Raw genomic sequence first — 18,813 nt, forward strand, 5'->3', positions numbered from 1 at the left:
TCATGAATGCCCGCATCAATTCGATATTCGCGGTCAATTCCAAGTCGACAGGTGAAACCGCTGTAATAAAGTTTACATGCATCATTCATCATTGCAGTTCGCCACGGAGAAACGTAGTCTACGTCCTATAGCGCAAGACTCCAGCCCCGTTCGGGGACATTTTTTCCTACTTCGCCAATAGGGACATTTTTTCCGGGGACGTTTTTACCGGATCCCCACGTAAACACCCCACACTGTCTTCGCTTGAAGCTTGACCGGTAAGCTATTTTTGCATGTCGCATATCTTGCCTGACTGCAGGCGCCATTCTTTCACACAACTGTTTTTGCTTTTGCTATAAGCTAGAGCCATTAAAATTTCATCACCATTCAAGAGTTGAACACTGATAGTAGTGATGCACACATCACAAAAGAAAGTATCGCTCGCGGGTGACCAGTGGAACAGTGTGCGAGCAGGATTCGGCGTCTGTTTCCAAACAAATCACTTGATCTTCCAATATAAACACACAACTAAAACAATGGCCACTGTCGCTGTTTATGATCAGGAATTTTCGCAAGGAACTTGGCGATGCATTGGGCCAAAGCTCCGATTTGCTGAACCACCGCAACGCATTTCTTATCTGTCAACCCGACGTATGTACATGACAAGCACGCATAGTTTTTCCAGCATCGCAAAAAAAGAAGCGAAACTCACGGTGGTCTTTTCCGCCACCGCTAGCTTTCGCTAGCACCGCCACATTTCTGAATGCGCAAACTACAGGCGCGCATACACGACAAACATGTAGCGTTAGTGCGTAGACACTTGACATCGTGCTTGCCGCTGTTAGGCGAACAGCAAAGCCGTTGAAGTCGGCAACTTCCGAAACCGAAACAAGTCGAAACCAGCCGAAGCGGCCGAAGCTGTAGTGCTAGTCATAGCCATTGGTGGCGGCGTCGCGCTTTCTTTTGTGCTGCTGGCGGCGTCATGCTCTCGAGATTTGCGAGGCACAAAGCGCAGCAAAATAGCTCGTGCGATGTGCAGAAGCGTCGTCAGGTTCTGTGTAAACCTGTGCAAAAAGTGTGCCGGCGTGCCCAACAGATAGTGCGTCTTCCTTTGTGCGCTTTCACTGGAAACACTACGCTGACGGCGGGACTATTGGAGGGCGGTCACCACCCGGGACACGTTTGGCATCTCAGATGTAAGTAAATTTCCTTCTGTCCTGCACATTCTTCTGAAAACAGCGCAGAACTGGTCATGCATGCCAACACAATGCTAGTTTGTTAGTTCGTAAACAACAAGACGCGTTCATAACAAACGGTTGTTTGGTTTTGACAAAGTAAGGGGGGGGGGGGGGGGGGGGTGTTAATGCTTTTGCAGTGTCTTGGAAAAGAGACAGTGTCGTGGGCTGCACGATTGGAGTAAAATATGCCGTACAAATCATCATTCGTAAGCTCATTGCGGAGTGCATGATGCCGGTGCCGTACTGCGATTCAGCCTTCGGCAAGAATTTAGTATGGGCAACTTCGTAAGTGCCTCGACCCGGTCCTTACGTTGTGCTGCAGTTGAAGCTCCGGCGCTTGTGCATTGAATTTACACGGACTGAATAAGCGGTAAAACCTACCTGCGTTACGACAGGGCTAGCTCATTATTCAAATGTTCTATAAATATTGCGGATTATGGGATAAGGAGCCGGCGAACACGCGACGGCAGTATGATTCAGCTGTAATCGTACTTAAAGCACCATTGTCGAGCCTTGGGTGCAAGTAGAAGGCAAAAAAAAAAAAAAAAGTTTTTTTAGCTATTTTTGAATTTTTTCACCTGTATTGGCTTCACATTTTCTTTTGCATAATTTGTTTTGACTGAAGTAATCCACAAAAACTACAAAGTGCATATAAATGACAGACACCAAACTCAGGCCTTCAGTCCAGAAATAGCAGTAAGGTGTAAAGTTAATTATGCATTCAACAGTACCAATAGTATTGATTTTCTTCTGTAATTATCTAAAAATGAAGCAAAAAAATCTGAACTAATTGTGCTAAGATGCCCCATCGACATCTTCCCTGATATGAAATGTGAATCAAAATGTGTGCAGGTTTTTTTGTACTCAGTGTATGAAATTCATGCAGGTTTTAAATTGAGGAGTGCATGCAGGATTCCAAGCAAAACAAGCCTTTGCTCAAGGTATCATACCAGTGTGGTGTTTTTGTTTAAATTTATGCATGTTTTGTAGAAACAACTGTAGATGTTGATAAGGAAGTGGTTTCGGGGGGTGGCTGCTCCTGGCCCTACGGTGCTGCGATTGGTAGGTCACCGCAGCTTGCGGCGGGGGCTAGCCTGCCACTGGATTTCTATCTGTTGTAGGCAGTCTTTGTACCTACTACCGTTTCAGTGGTGGACGACGGCTGTTGCGACGTGCCTCTCTCTCCCACTTTTTTCTTCTCTATTTTCTCTTCTGTCCGCACGAGGCAGTGGAGGTGGCTCAGCTACAGAGCCAGTAGTAGGCCCATGCATTTTCGTTATCTTCTTCCTTTAGTCGCAACAACAAGTGGTGGTGTGTCTGGATCTAGCTCATGAATGGCTACCACATTTATGAATCGTTTGGTGGCCGCATGCACTTCCATACATAGTTTGAACAGTCACGTTACATTCTGCAATTTACTTCTTTTTACTTTTTGGATGGATGTGTTTCCACTTTTCAGTGCGTAGCCTTTCACAATTCATAATTGATCGGGTGAGCGTGTTTTGACATGATAAAAGGTTTGGCAGTTCGATAGCATTGGCCCGTCATGATGCACAAGCAGCAGACTGCTTGCTGCGCTGGTGCCAATATCTTCCTAGATATCACTTGATCATCATGTCAGTGTTGAGATCATTTAATGGAAGTGTGCAGATAGCTATAATCCCACATTTTCTTCACTGGCTTGCAGGCAGGAACTTGTCAGCAAAGCAGCTTTAAAAAGGAAAGCTCACAAAAATTATTTCTCTAATTGTCTGTTAAAACTGAAAAAAATTATTGTATAACTAGACTGCTCACTCACCATGTCAACTTCAGCAAAAAAAAAAAAAAAAAAAGGGTTGGATAATAGAGGCAGTTGCACTGCAGTCCTGATAAATATGTTGAAGTTGTTGAAACATAACTTGAGCTTTGAGTGCAAAATGAATCCAAGCTAGATCTGCTAGAGAGCAAGTAAAGTTGAAAGATGGAAAGATGGCACTTGACTGAATTCTCTTGTGAAAATTTATATATCTGGTCCGACTCTGCACATTCTTCCGAGTTGACGTAGTGGGAGCTAGGGATGAACTTTTGCCTTTCTTGGTGCACTGCTTGTGTGTAACCCGAGTTGGGGTGGAACATTGCATGTTCAGAGGGTGGTAGGGAAGCAAACTTGGTGGCACTAGGAAGGCTATGAACAATATGAGGATGATAGGCTGCCTTTAGACTGACTGGCTTGCATTTCTCGGTGTGTTTTGTATGTGCGAATGTTCCATAAGCTGCCACATATGTCTTGGATTTGATGTTGAGGTGACTGGAATGATCAAAAACTCAATGTTATGATCGAAGTCCTCAGAACATGCTGTGATTTTACTCCTGGATTAAGTTGCAGACATTGTTTGCTGGGCATACATACCTTTGAGAGGAAATCCAGTAGATGAAGGTACGGGCAGAGTGCTTGCTTATTATTCAACCTAACTGCTCAAACAACGTCACCATTTTCTGGAAACAGATTGTTCAAGCTTCCAGCCTTCCGGTTGTTCACCCGTGCAATACAGTGAAGCGCATTTACGCCTTGGCACATGGCAGGCTCAGGGGCTTGTTCATCGCTACTGTACTAAGTTAGACCTCAAGTGGACTCGAAATGCCTTTTTCCATCGCCATGAAGTGGGGTTTAAAAGAAGGTTTGATGACGGACATACTGTTTGCTCTGCTAGCAAGTAACGAAGAGTTAGCATAACATTTCTTACAAGTTACACTATCTGGCACCTCTTGATGTGTGTTGTGCCTGCTGCGCCACTGAATCCTTTGTGTGAGATCGGAGGTCCCTGCAGGATTACAGACTTATAATGCTACTTAAATTATGAGCAGATCGAGGTGGTAGATAGTAAGACTCTGTTAATGGTGAATTCCAATAACAGACTGTGGTCACTTACAGAACATTCTTTTCTGCTCATTTTGGACCAACTGTATTCCAAATGCAGATCCGGAACACAGGTTTCATCTTCCAAATGCAGATGAGGAGCGATTGCTGAGCCAAGATCGCTCCATGGAGCAGTCTGGATTGCTCTGCCGAAATCAACAGGACCGGCTGGAAATTTACTTGAGTATGTGTTCAGCTGCACCTACCATTTCCAGTAGATTGTCTCTGCTGCGCTTGCTGTGCCCTCTGCAATAATCGACTATTGGTACTTGCCGCTGCTACGAATGCAAATTGCTGTCATGAACTAGTGCTCACTTTTGAGGACAGCAAGTCTGAGAGCAGCAGTATTCTGCAATAATCTTTTTTAAAGACCTCAGCTCAGAGTGCGACTGGAAAACTATGTGCAGAAACAATCTTTGTGTGCTATTTGTGAACTCGAAGCCATTCCTCAACTCTGAAACAGTGAAAACAGTGATCTGAGCCTTTGTTTTATTTGAGAATAGTGCCAAAGAAATCTTACCATGCTTGCCCGCACTAGACTATCTGAAAGAATGGCATAAACTGTTGAGGTCAACACCATTCTAAGACCTATTACAGGTTTAAAACAGACGACATGTGTACACGAAGCACAGGCTAGCGCACAGAATGACTGGCAATTCCTCTGTCAGTCCATGGGCACTACCTACTTGCGCTAGCATGAGTTCCAAACACAGTCGGGACACAATCTGTGCTGGATGCAGGTGCTCTGTTGTGGAGCGGGCAATCCACTTAAGTTCTGGGATTGTAATTCACTATGTGTGGAGGAAAAGCAAGTGAACATCTCTCTGCTGGCATATGTCACATTGCCTGCTGCCATCGCTTTTGGTTTCAATATGTGCTAGTGACAGGAATGCTCACAGCACAAGTGGGAGTGGAGACACTGATCTGCGCCATTATGGAAATGCCAAGATGTTAGCATGGGCAAACATCTCTTTGCATCACCACGAAGGTTGCTAAGGCTCAGCTCCATGTATGAGCAAGCGAGTGCAGTGCGGGCATATGTCAGACAGCTCGTTAACTATGGGCCTACAGCAACAGCTGCCATACCTTTAATGAGAACTCTAGACTAAAAAGGCAATTTTACAAAGAGCAAAGTAAATGATGATAATGACTTTTTTTTTTTATTTAACAAAGCAGGTGGTCAGAGTGAAGAACTCATGCCACGACTGTTAATATGCCTCTACTGCCCCATTTGTAAAGCAAGCAGATTGAAGTTCTCGAATGAGCATGTTTACAGTCGTGAGCAGCTCTGTTAGATGTGTGTCCATAGGGTGGCACATTGTTTCATTGTTCAAAAGAATACTAAACAAAAGGTGGTTTGGAACTTAAAGGGGAAAGAACAGAGAAGCTGGCTGTATTTTTGTTTTGTTTTTTCCTAAAAAAAAAAGAAGCTGGCTGTAGATGCAGAAATACTGTGAATGGTGAGAGGTGGACAGGTGCCAAGCAGTCGTGAACTGCACCTGGACTTTGCAAGGAGCCTCATGCTACTCATGAACCACAGTTTGGCCATACCTAGCTTATATAAGCTTGACTTGTACAAAACATGCCTGCAAATGCAACCCTGCCTCAAGGCTGCCTACACCCTGCTGTGGCAGCTTCAGCGTTTAGGACATTTGACTAGTGAGCTGGGTGACGCGGGCTCGGTCTTAGCTGGGGTGGTTGCATTTCGATGGTGGAAAAATGCTAGGTGCCCATGTGCTTTATAGTGTCAGTGCACATTAAAGAAGCGTAGATGGTCGAAATTATCCAGAGCTATCTACAATGGCTGACCCTCGAAGTCAGTTTCTTTGGCATGTTAACACCATGATCAAATCAAGGCTGCCTACTGTTAGCATTAGTAGAGTACCTTCGCAATGCCACAAAGTCTGCCCCTCACCACACTCCTAAATTTCGTTGTTTGCAACTCTACTCAGGTTACTTAGTTTGATGACCCCTTTTCCTGAAACAGTAGCAGTTGACGAAAAGAAGTGTAAAAGCATATCTCACGCCCATGCACTGAACTCCGAGAAAGGTGCTGATTTGGTCATAATTTTTTTTTTCATGAGAATTTGGTCAGTGTCATAATATGACCCTTGGAAAGTCATATCTCTACTGAAATGTTCATGTGATAATCTGGGTAGCTTTTATAGATGGCTTGGATGATATCATAAGTGCTATGATGGTGAACTGTGCTTAGTGTCTGCAATACCTGCATGATGAAGATGGTGAATGCAAATTAGACAGATTTTTGCTCTACTTTTGGTTCACCAGTGGGTGCCTAGTGAGTCGTCAGCGCAAGCTATCCATAGGTTCACTTTCTTCATGCAATTTACATAGCTGTGGAGTTCTCATAATAGCAGAAGTATCATATTTATGGGTCACTAACTTTTTTTTTTAATGTAAGATAAGTAAATACGCCGTCAGCAACCTTAGAGCGCAGCATGCTCTTTACCTGTATTACCTGTTTATCATGGATAGAATAATGATGCTGTACTCCTGTGCTACTTTCAGTGTTCAATTCTACACAGTAGCACATCACTATACTCAGGGTTAAATGTCTGGCTATGCAGCTGAAGCTAGGCAAGAAAGTGAAGGCAACATACCTCTCTTCCCTTGCCATGTAGAGTGGGTTACTTCAGCGCTAGTGACCTTGCATTAACTCTCCAACTTTCTCCCTTCACTTCAAGCCTGCACATGCCTAGCCCAAATAGTGAGCAAACCACTCTCCTCGGCAAAGAGACTAAAACTTGTCTCCTTTCCTTTCGTACCTTGGCTGCTTAGCCCACAACATGTCTCCGTGTATAGCAAGATTCAATGCCATATTTCCTCTTACTGTCGGAGCACCCTCTGCTTCTGCTGTACCACCCTTGCAGCAGCCCAGTGTTTTGTTTACCACAGAAATTCATGTCTGTGCAGGCTACACTGGCATGGAGAGGTGCATTTCTGAGCCAACTTTCATGCTCTATGATGATACTCTCTTTGATCGCCTTTAAGTTGCATCAAACCTGGTCATGTGTGTTGGTCAGTACCAAATGAAGTAAATTTCTTTGACTAACATACTTTGAGAAGGATGGCAATTTGCATGGGTTGGTAAGGCGTCATCTTGAAAGTAGCAGCACGAAAAAACAAGGATGTGAAAGGAGGCAAGCAGGCAGTAACTCGCAACTAAATTTTATTGATGCAAACATGAAATATATAAAGCCAAGCAACGCCGCAAACTGCTCAGTCACTGATAAGCAGACAGCAAAACATCAATCACTAAAATATCCGAGCGGTTCCATTTATGTAGATATAGGTAGAGGTACCAACTTGGCTGTGCATTGTAAAGAATGCACTGGTTGCTTTCAGTTTCTTTCAGCTGCGCACATTCTGGCTGTCATCCATTTCAAATCAGCTGGAAAATCATTGAAGCTGAAGGCATTTCACGACTAGGTAATGAATGTGCTAGTGAGCCGTCCATCGTGTTAACATGCAGTGAGTTGGGATATCTAGATTAGGGAAGTGCTCTTAAATTTTAGTGACCCATGTTTTGCTTTCTGCTTATAAGTGATTGAGTGGTTTGCATTGTTGCTTGACTCCTTTATATGTTGCAAGTTAGCGCCTGTCTTGTCTCCTTTCACAGCCTTGTTTTTTTGGGCTGCTTGTTTCAAGATAAAATACAATTTCTGCTACTTAGGTCATAAAATGAATTCTAATGAAGTTCCACATCTCTTAGAAAAGTAGTATTGTAGTTACAGGCATGTATTAAGGCCCTGCACTACAAATTAAGAGGCTCGCTCGATATAAAGCATAAAGGGAGAGCTTGTCTGATCTTGGGCCTAGTGGGCATTAGTGGATTATGGATAGGTTGATGTTAAAATGTACTTGCAGTTAAAATCAAGTAAATGCTTTATTTGTAACTAGGGGCACTGTGATGCCTGACCTGTTCTTTTGCCAGGCTGGCGACGAGATGGAGTGAAAGGATTTATTTCAGTATTGGTATGTCTCGGGTGATGTCAACATTGTTTCTTCTCTGGCTTTATAGGCAGTCGCCCTTCAACGAATTCAATCCTAAAGTGAAAGTTTGAATCCAAAAAAATATTAATCTAGGATTACTTAGCAGGCAGAGGCGAATTCATACAGTGACTTACACCAGCATGCCACGCATCATTTCAAGAAAAAAAAAAGTATTGTGGTGTTCCTATTCTATGCCTTTATTTCTTGCTCACAAAGCCTCTGCATGTAGGTCTTGCACTATATTACGCTTTGATTTGTTGGTTCATGGTACTTTTTACCTTACAGCAAGCTCCATGTGGCTTCAAAGCAATGGCTTCTTCAAGCTCTACAATACCCTTTGCCAGAATCACACAGTGCTATGGTGGGCAAGTAGGACATTGATGTAAGTGCTGAAGACATTTTTCAGCATGTGTAGTTTCTTATCTGCCTAACCTACTATTGCATTTGTGGCTCCTTATGTTTATTTTGAGGTTCAGGTTTCTTCAGTGTTTTCTTTGATTGCTGCCATTGCTTACTGGCTATGGCATTTGGCTGCTGAGCCTGAGAATATGGAATGGAATGGTGCCTGGGGCCTGTCGATACAGGCAAAATGCAAATTTGCCTACATGTTGGGCAGTGCCAGTGCACAGTTTAAAGAACTTTTTGTGGAAGAGGGAGGGCTCTGGAAATTAGCCCAGAAGCCCTCTTTCATGATGTCTCTCATAGCTCATGTTCAGCTTTAGGGTAATAAAAGGACATTGAGGACAAGCTGAAGCTAGCTTGTGTTATACATTTCTGCATTCTATTCACTAAAATGCTATTTTACAGAAAATGCAAGTTTCTTTTTAAGGTAGGAAAAGCCAGAAGTTTTGAAACAAATCTCATTACCAGCTGATTTTATAAGATGTGAGGATAGTACACCTTGAAGTGAAGCTCATGCACCTTCACTGTGGTTGCTGCAGTTGTTGGGCTAGTTATATTCCTCTGACTGCAAGTTAAATTAGCAGAGTACAGTAGGGGCAATGCAGTCGATATAGGTTTCAGTAGTCTTGACATTGCACTGCTTTCTCATAAGTACTACCATCTTTCATTTGAATATGATTGACAGTATTCTGAGTAGTGGCAGGCCGGCCACATGTGATCAGAGTTCTTGAGTGCATACTGGTTGCAGATTTTCACCATACCGCCATGGCTGGAATGCCACGTACCGGGATGCCAGTAGCACTGCAGCAACTGAGAAGGAAGTGGTTGAGCGTTTAATTGGATGGGAAAATTCAGTGTTATCTGTACTTTTAAGTGTTAAGCTGATGTAATTTGTGCATGTGGAATCACGTCAAGCAGTTATTACTTCTCGGCTAGCTGTATTGGCGGCGGAGGTACTACAAACTACTGAGGAAAGTGTTGCTGGCTTCTGTCCTCATTGAAATGCAGCTGCTGATGATAACAAATGTGGCAAGAAACAGGTGGCCTTGCTTCCGCCTTGAAATATGTGCGTGTTTGTGAAAAGCATTGTTTTGAGGCTTAAAGGTAACCGATACCATACCCCTTCCATGGAGAGTAGACCAAAGCACATCCTCATAATTTATGAGTGAGGAGGGAGAACTCACAAGTTTCAGCAAATGTAAATGGCGGTATGGGGTTGTTCTGGCAGAATACTTCTGCAGTGCTTCTCTCCTCAGCGAAAACCCCTTCACTGTGGCGGTAAAACCTGTTTTGGGGGCAGAAATAGGGTGCTGCCAAGAGACATCTCTTGTGACAATGACTACATCCATTACCTGCTCCACTCTGTATTGGTTTGCTCTCTCTATTAAAGGGATTAAGCTCTTAAGAGCACCTTAACCTTACAGGTACCATTCATAACCCCCCTCCCTTCCCTTCTGGTTTTCAATAGAGAAGGCATGCTCCTCCCAAGATTCGTGCATAACATGAGACTTAATACAGAAATATTCAGCATGGCACCCAACTTCTGCTGCAACGGGGATTGGGAGAATATTTTTGCAGGTCCTCAGTGCACAATCACATAATACTTCATTGACATAGCCTACTATATGTCACCTACACATTACTCGTGGAGTTTGTATTCTTTTTTTTCTTGAGAGAAAAGCGCTGTTCAGTCAAAAGGCACGATGCAGGGGAATGTGGAGTGAGCACTGATTCTGTGTGTTCGCAATTTTTGCTTAGCTTTCGTTCTTTTTCTTCTGGTGGTTTGGCAGGGTTGCTGATATTCGAGCGACACAAGAACTGAGTCATGAGTCTGCTTCTTCGCAGTGGGATTGTGCGTTTGTTTTCCTCATTGTAATGAAAATGTGCAAGGGTACTGACCCTATGTGGGGCTGCGAACATATTTATAGCGCATGAGTTATTTGCACACATGCACACCACACACTTGCAGTTTTGTAGTGGTGAAAAGAAGTAGCTGTCAAGACTGAGAGCATCTTCTAAGGGCACATAAATGTTGATGTTTGAAATTAAGCTGTGAATTTATACAAGATGTGGCTTAGTTATTGAACTAACAATTTTTTAGCACTATAGTTGTTTCATGTAACGGGTTTAACTTAAGGTACAAAGGTGGCCGATTGAGCCCTGTGCTCTAACACACTGTGCACAGAAGCAGTCAAATCTTTAGTCCTCCCTATCTTCTGCTCAGGCCAAAGCAACTCATACCTTGTTGACACAAAAGTGACGTGTCTGTATTATTCGTGCATATCCTGCGTGGCGGTTTTTTTTTCCTTTTTCATTCTACTGGGAGGGAGTGAGAAAAGGGCTGCAAGGTCTTTCTCGTCTATGCGGGAAGGACGAAAGGGTACTGGGAGGTTGGCTGTCAAAGTGCTTTAAAACGAGTGACTGCTTCAAGCTGCCCGGGGCGCTCAATAAATTGTGGGTGGGTGGGAAGGGGGAGTGGAGGTAGTGGGAGGGGGGTCTAGCTGTTTTCTGAGCTAAGCGCACAGCAGCATGTATGCTTCTTCCTTTATTTTTTACTTAGTAGTGCGGAGAGGATAAAAAAATGGGGGCGGGGGGGGGGGGGGGGGCTTGGCCAGCGCAGGTGGTGCTGTTTCAAACGAGTGACCGCCTGGAGCTGCCCTTGGCAAAGCACAGAGCAGTATGCACGCTTGCTCCTTTTTTCCCGTAGCAGTGAGGTGTGCGCTGCGATAGCCTGAGTGGCAGTGGAGGGAGCACTGAAGATTTGGCTGCTTCTGTGCCCGTGCACTGGGGCAGGTTTTGTACCTTAAGTTAAGCCCGCTATGTGATACAAGCCTGAATCACTTTGGGGCATTAAACCCCAAACCAAACCTTGTGTGAAACATCTTGTATACTATTTCATGGCTTAATCCAAACATCAATGTTTATGCACCGTTCAGAAGATACTCTGTCTCGACAGAATAATTTTTTGCGCCACTACAAAACTGCATGTGTATAACGCAAATAACTCAAGCTCTGGTACTGAATATATGCAGCCCCACATACGGCAAGTACTCTTGCACATATTCATTACACTGCGGAGAGCAAACGCACCATCCCTGTGACATGATGCGAAAAAGCCGACAACTCCAGAGTCCCCGCGTAGCTTTGCATACCCATACAAGCTGTACACTAAACTATCGAAAGAAACAGAACGAAAGCAAAAAATTGCAAACGCACAGAATCAGTGCTCACTACATTCCCGCGCATCTCGTCTTGACTGAGCAGTGCGCATCTGTTAAAAAAAATCTAGGAGATACATATATGTGTCGTATAGGCTACGTCATCCATGTGTGACGTGACTGTGCACCCAGGACTTGCAAAAATATTTTCCCACAGGAATTGCGCTATGCAGGATAGCTGATACTCTTTAGTTTTGCAAAGAGCCTTTGTAGATAATTGTGCCCCCATTTTCACCCTGGTCAGTTCAAGGAGCAAGAGGCATGTAGGAGCACAATTACCTATTATAATCTGTATGATCCTGAATGGGCCAGGGCTCTTGTGCCATTCGCAGGGCAGCGTACAGCTTGTGAGATTGAGTATCGTGACAGGAAATTGGCACTTCACAAAAAATACTTTCACTTGAACTTCAACTCCATGCAGCCCTCAATGCCTGCTTTTCATTTGTTGGCAGTTAGGTGACCTTGAGGGCTCATCGACTGCCACTCAACTTGTAAACACGGGACATTATATCATTTGCTCGCTATTTGTGCTTTGTTCTGCGAGTTTATCCAGCTTTTCACAAAAGTGGATGCAGTGAGTATGCACAGATCTGTTTTGTGAAGCATTGGCTGAGTGACGGCCCAGGTCAACCCTGTTCAACCCAGAACGTCTGGCATATTGTTTCGTGGATACAGCTTTGGCTACCCTCCTGACATCCCAGCTTTTGACACCAAGTATGCATAACCATGGCCTATCACAAACTGCAATGCTGTAATTGATCATCACATACTTCTGTGGTGCTGCACATTTCAAATTGTCACTATATGGGAGCAATGTTTCAGAACCTACTTAATGCAGAGCTATGATACACATTTGAGGACTAAGAGCAAGTTTGCTCTGCATGGTGACTTCCAGAGACAGGGACACACTTGTGGGGAAAGGCATGTTGCGTACATACCTTCCAACCCTTTGATTTTCCAGAAAACCAGATTTTTGACCGAACTTTCTGATTGCACGATCACTGCCCTAAATGTTTCGATAAGGGGCTTCTGCCTGCAAAGAATGGCTTTTGCAAAACCGGCACTGCGGAATCAGCAGCCACGTCTTAACTGCCAGCATCTCCATCAAAGGCCCCACTAGCACCATTGGCATCATTGGCTAAGCAGGAAATCAATCAAAGCAGACTTTAGCTGAGCGAGAGTAGGTGTGGCTGGCTGCACACACAGTTGATGTACTGCGTTTCTTGTAGGCAGCGGTGCACAGCTAATGCAGCCACAGTAGATATAGATGCTTTGCTGGCTTCGCTTTCGATCTGAACTAAGGGCAGCTGCTCGGTGCACTTCACGTTAAAGGGTTTTTCCAAATGTCACGCCATCTGATCCTCCTGTATTGAGCTCAGCCGCATGCCTCATCTTACCAAGCTGCTCTATGCACAACAATGGCGTGATTGCTCTTCTTTCAGAACCATCACAGCCAACAACGGTCGCAGACGACATTACGTGTAAAAGGGCTAGTAATGGTTTTGAATTGAAGACTTACAGCACTCCGATGGTGCTGAGAGAAAACTGCGGTGGTGGGCACGCAGATCAGTTTTGCTTGAGCTATGGAGACAGCGAGAACACTCGGTGACGGCCTGTAGATATCTCGGCGTACAGCTTTAGACATGTATTGCACGCTTGCTGCTGCATGTGTGTATGCTCAGGATGTTTAGATTAGGACTCATCAGACACTGCCTGAAAGTGGCAGCCTCCCCCCCCCCCCCCCCTTTCGGACATTGAAACATCAAACATGGCCTCTTCATCACCCCCTATTGGGCAGTCTTCCCATTTTTGGTCTTAGCACATACGTATAAAGGAAGCTGGGGGCCCACTAGCAGCGCAGTTGAGCCTTTGGAACAATGAACATTTGTGCTAGAGGCATCAATGGCTTAGTTGTCATATCAGGGTAGTACAGACGTCTTCAGACTCGCGGTGCTGTCTAAGTGGCTGGTTCACTCGTTTTGTGGAGACATATTCACGGTAGGCAGAAGGCATGGCTTTTCAAGCACAGTGACCATTGTGGCTCCCAGCTTTGTTTGTAAACCAATCAGGGAGTTCAATTTGTTTGTTTGGGTGCATACGTTGCAAAGCAGCATGCATGTTTTCTCCCCTTGCCCCTGAGCCCTGCAAGGTCAAAGAGCAAGTGTAGCAGCAACATCAAACCAAACCCTAATAAACAAATTTGGTCACTAAATTTCACATTTCTCAATGCATGTCATGTTCTACATGAACTGTATCGCAGCGGCAGTGAGGTGTTTTCAGCTGTTTTTCACAGCTGCCTTTTCATGCATCCTGGGAAACATGTTCTGTTAGCTTGTGAATATAGAGGTTGCTTCTGAACGTTCAGAGGACTTGACATTAGGGCATGAGTCTGTTATGCCTGTGGAATAGTTTTTAATTCAAATTTTGCCCTTGGGGTCGAATTCACAAACATGTCTCGACTTGACACTACCTCAGCTCTATAAAGTGAAGAAAACAGTCTTCTCTACTCAAGGTTCAGTTGAGATTCTTGAATGCTTTTCAGCATTTCTTATGACTTCGTATCCTCTAGAAATATCCCTCCACTCTAGGCAGCACACATGGCTTACAGGGACAAGACAAAGGCCAAAATTTGGCCTGGAAAGTACATGCCACTACGTGTAACCTGGTCATTTTCGAATGTGAAGTCCTTCTGAACAACATCAACAAGCTGCCTCAAGAGTCGCAGCCTAATAGGTTGCGGCAGCCACTTTTTGATGGCGACGAAAAGTAAGGCACCCGTTTGCTATGCAACATCAGTGCACATTAAAGAACCCCAGGTGATTGGAATTTCTGGAGCACTTCACTACTCATAGCCTGAGTTGCTTTATTGCATAAAAAAAAGTCCCAGCCTAGTAAAACTGCTCTGTTGTGGCCGATGAAAGACACGAACGCAGGCAGCTGGGAATGGAAGTGAGTTTTATCACCAACGCCTCTGCCTATATAGCTCTTGTTTTACGCAATATCAGATGTCAGTTTAGGCGCATGCGCAAGACAAGGGCTATATAAGCAAAGGCATTCGTGAATAAAACTCACGTTCCTGGCTGCCTGCGTTTGTGTCTTTCTTTGGCCACAACAGAACAAAAATATGTTTTGCAAACTGCATGAACAAGGCAGCTGTGAAAAATGGCTGAAAACAATTCACGTCTGGCAACATTTTCTGTCATTGACATAAAGCTTGTGTAGAATAGGATTTAGGCATTGAGAAGTGCTAGAATTGCTGTGAAATCTAGTGACCTAGTTGCGTGTTTGCACTCGAAGTGCTCGGCGGTGAGCGTTGAGCACATGTAAAGTGCAAAGAAGCATATTGCAGCGCATGCACCCCAGCCAAGAAATTTGGCTTTCCAGAATCAAATGCTGCTTGTTTCCAAGCAAGCTAGGATCTGTAATTGTAAATGTACTTGACTGCGAATATCCCTGAGCCACTCTGAAGACAGAATTGACCCCCCCTCCCCACAGCACCGTGCGTCTAAAACATTATGCACCGAGGCAATCAGCAAGCCATCGATGTGTGCAGCACAGGTGTTCCATGGCACAACTGCACCTCCGGTACCTCCCTCTTCCTATTTACAATATGCCATTCCCTACAATTGCACCACTGTTCACAGTGGTTCATAGAAACCCCTGCACATGCTTTGTTTGCTGTTAGCCGTCAAATGCTTGCTGCAATTTGGCACTCGGCACGCTCTGAAATGTTGCTGAGGCATCAGGTGACAACTTGAAATATGCCTATACCACAGCAGTATAATGCGGTGATCAACTACAGCATTAAAAGCTGCACCTGACAACAGCTATCCATACTCATCGTTAGCTGCATGGACTTCGGGAGACTTGTCTTGGTCGTACTTGAAACAATGTTTCAGTATTTTCGAGTCAGATTGAGGTTCCCACAGAGCCAATGCTTCAAAGAGTGGGTCTGTGAATCTTATTGTATCCGCTTTAATGAAAGGCTTTGTATGCAGTAGAATGAAGTCCGCACAGCGTGTGAACGCTACAGTGCCTCATGTTTGCAAGTGGAGGTCGAAGTAGCCCTATATTAACGTCATTGCAACTTTGAAATTCGTGAGAAAACTTGTTTTCTCCTGCACTCGAGGAGCGATTAAAGTAAAGCTTCATTTCTAAAAAAAAAATGCCTCGAGGATCGCTGGGACTAAAGGTTTCAGTCAAGGTCTCCATGCATTCTTTCCGCATGGTATTTCTCAAGAAGACTTTGTTGGAAGGAACGCTCGGAGGCCGTCATGAATTCTAACCAAGCCTTGAGTAGAGGAACAGCTGTTTCCTTCACTCTGGAGCAGAGGCAGAAGGTTGAGTCGAGGTGCATCTTCATATGATCATATATGTAGGATTGCATAATCTTTCAGGTTTATTTTTATTCTTTAGCCGTGTATGCTGGGCCATATCCAAGAGTGCACACTTCTACTTCTCGAAGGCCGTTTAAATCTCCAGTTTTGCACTGCTCTCTTGACTTTGTAGTTATTGTAGCTTTTCATGAAGCGGTGTACAAATGTCATTGATCGATAGTGAAGAAAAGAAGCCAGCAGTCGGCGAGGCCAAGGAAAGCACTGGGGATTGTACTTTGTGTGTTTTTTTTTTAATTTTTACTTTGGTAATCACACAAATTAGTAATGTAATCTGTTTAGGGGAAAGATAAATGCAAAGTAGAAGGAAAAACAACGTGCCGATGGTGGGGACCGAACCCACAACCTCCGAATATCGCGTCCGGTGCTCTTCCAACTGAGCTACATCGGTTGCTGTTCTACCTGCTACTTTCTTGGGTATTAATGTTGTCTCTATATGAACCTTGAGTGTTCACCAGCGCCACCCTCAACCATAGCGGTGGACGTGGAGATGAGGGTACTCGTCTTTTTATTTTTAATTTTTACTTTGGTAATTACACAAATTAGTAATGTAATCTGTTTAGGGGAAAGATAAACACAAAGTAGAAGGAAAAACAATGTGACGATGGTGGGGACCAAACCCATAAAGTACAATCCCCAGTGCTTTCCTTGGCCTCGCCGACTGTTGGCTTCTTTTCTTCATGTATTATAATGAGTACCCTCATTTCCCCTTCATTTATCTGCTTGTCGCCTACAGGGGTCTCGGTTCTGGAAGTCTTGAAGCCATAGGTAGCATAAAGCACAGCTTTCGCCCTCGCTCTTGATCACATTCTATGTGACGCTGGCGGTAACACAGGACATTCCACGTCCACCGCTATGGTTGAGGGCGGCGCTGGTGAACACTCTCAAGGTTCGTATAGAGACAACATTAATACGTAAGAAAGTAGCAGGTGGAACAGCGGCCGATGTAGCTCAGTTGGAAGAGCACCGGACGCGATATTCGAAGGTCGTGGCTTTGGTCCCCTCCATCGGCACATGCTTCTACTTTGTGTTTATCTTTCCCCTAAACAGATTACATTACTAATTTGTGTGATTACCGAAGCAAAAATTGAAAAAAAAAAAGTACAATCCCCAGTGCTTTCCTTGGCCTCGCCGACTGTTGGCTTCTTTTCTTCATGTATTATAACGAATACCCTCATTTCCCCTTCATTTATCTGATTGATCGATAGGACATGGTTCGAAGGCCCTTGAAATATCTGTTCGACTGAGGTATTAAAGTTTGTGGGGGTCTGATGCTGAACAGTCTGTATGCTCGTGTCAGTTCCTCAGATTTCTGTAGTTCAGAATCGAAACTTTTTGAATTGAATTGTTGTCAAATAATAGTATAGCACCTACTTGTCCCTTTCCCAAAATGTTTGGAAAGACATGAGCTGAATTTTTGGATCTGGGATATAGTCCTGCTTTTTTTTTGCATTTTGCAGACGTCGCACAGTGAAAACCTGTATCCAAGCCTGAACCCAACAGGTCAACAGCAGCAGAACAAGGGAACCTATATCCAAGCTCCAAACTGGTGGACCGAAAGCAGATGTTTTGTGACCGCAGTGTGTCAGCCATGCTGAGACATGGCATGAATAAAGCCAATCCAGGTGACCACATGTGTCTTTTCCAAGCATGCATGCTTTACACATGAGGCATATCTCATGGAGGGCATCATTTCGGCAAAACATTTTGTCACAACTGCAGCAAACACTGATTGAGGCCTTGCACAAGGCCTAAAGCTGGGATATTAGTATTATGCGCAACACAAACATGAGGAGTGGTGTAGGAGCCTTGCAACCATGCAGAGTATCATTATAGCATGGTAGCATTCCTATGTCAATGTCTCTCGTCCTCTAAGATCACACTGCTGTTTTGCATCTTTTGAATCCTGAGTCTCGAACAATCCTCATGCTGTGTGCGGGTCGGTAACCACGCACAGGTTTTTGCATGCCGTACCTTTTGAAGCGAAAGCTTGTCTACGCGTATCAGACTGCAGCTTCGCGTGGCTTCACATAGCCTAGTTCTGCGCATGCGTGTGACGTCACAGCCAAGGCCAGCTGTGCAGCCTCCTCGCCAAGCTCTGCCAGCATTGCCTAGCAACGCTTAAGAGGTGTGCGACTCCTCCTCAAAAAAAAAAAAATTTTGTCTCCACCGGGAATCTAACCTCCATCCCTTGGATCCCCAGCCAAGCGCTTTACCACTGTGCCACCCCCAGATCGTTAAACGCTGTTCACAACTCCGCTTGTCTACTGTGATCCAATGGCTTGGCGACACATTTGAATGTATCAAATACTAAAATATAGTTAAGTCAGCCAGTTAGGGTGCGGCCGAGATGTATCAAATACATGTTAATTAAACCAGTCAAGCTGACGCCACGCTACCTGAAGTTGAGCCAAAAAAAGGGCATAGGAAGGGATTGGGCGTGCAATTTGAAAGTACCAAAGACTAAAATAGTCAAATCAGTCAATTAGGGTGACGTCAAGGATGTGACACGCAACCGGAAGTAGAGCCGGAAAGGGGCATAGGAGGGTGTTGGCACGCAATTTGAAAGTACCAAAGACTAAAATGGGTAAACAAGAAGTGAATTAAGCAACCAACAGCAGCATCCGTGCTTTCATATTACTCCAATGCAGATTCTGCACTGCTCTAATTTT

The 18,813-nt window shown here is 44.4% G+C and overlaps 1 protein-coding gene across 3 annotated transcripts; it reads left to right on the top strand.

The window, feature by feature from the left end:
• Nucleotides 1–935: 935 nt before the first annotated feature.
• On the top strand, nucleotides 936–18,093 carry LOC146206711 (uncharacterized). 3 transcript variants are annotated; one of them, XM_084591515.1, is made up of 5 exons: nucleotides 936–1,175; nucleotides 2,104–2,158; nucleotides 4,175–4,297; nucleotides 8,413–8,509; nucleotides 17,602–18,093. In XM_084591515.1, exons 3-5 carry the CDS (start codon nucleotides 4,240–4,242, stop codon nucleotides 17,633–17,635), a joined length of 189 nt encoding a protein of 62 aa, XP_084447641.1. In that variant the 5' UTR covers nucleotides 936–1,175; nucleotides 2,104–2,158; nucleotides 4,175–4,239; the 3' UTR covers nucleotides 17,636–18,093. The 3 variants fall into 3 exon arrangements, with proteins under 3 accessions (XP_084447641.1, XP_084447640.1, XP_084447639.1); XM_084591514.1 differs by lacking the exon at nucleotides 2,104–2,158 and having other exon boundaries at nucleotides 4,208–4,297; nucleotides 17,602–18,078; XM_084591513.1 differs by lacking the exon at nucleotides 2,104–2,158 and having other exon boundaries at nucleotides 17,602–18,070.
• Nucleotides 18,094–18,813: the final 720 nt, after the last annotated feature.

Source organism: Amblyomma maculatum, chromosome 1, assembly GCF_055883805.1.
Source record: "Amblyomma maculatum isolate TAMU_Amacu chromosome 1, ASM5588380v1, whole genome shotgun sequence".
Classification (NCBI taxonomy): domain Eukaryota; kingdom Metazoa; phylum Arthropoda; class Arachnida; order Ixodida; family Ixodidae; genus Amblyomma; species Amblyomma maculatum.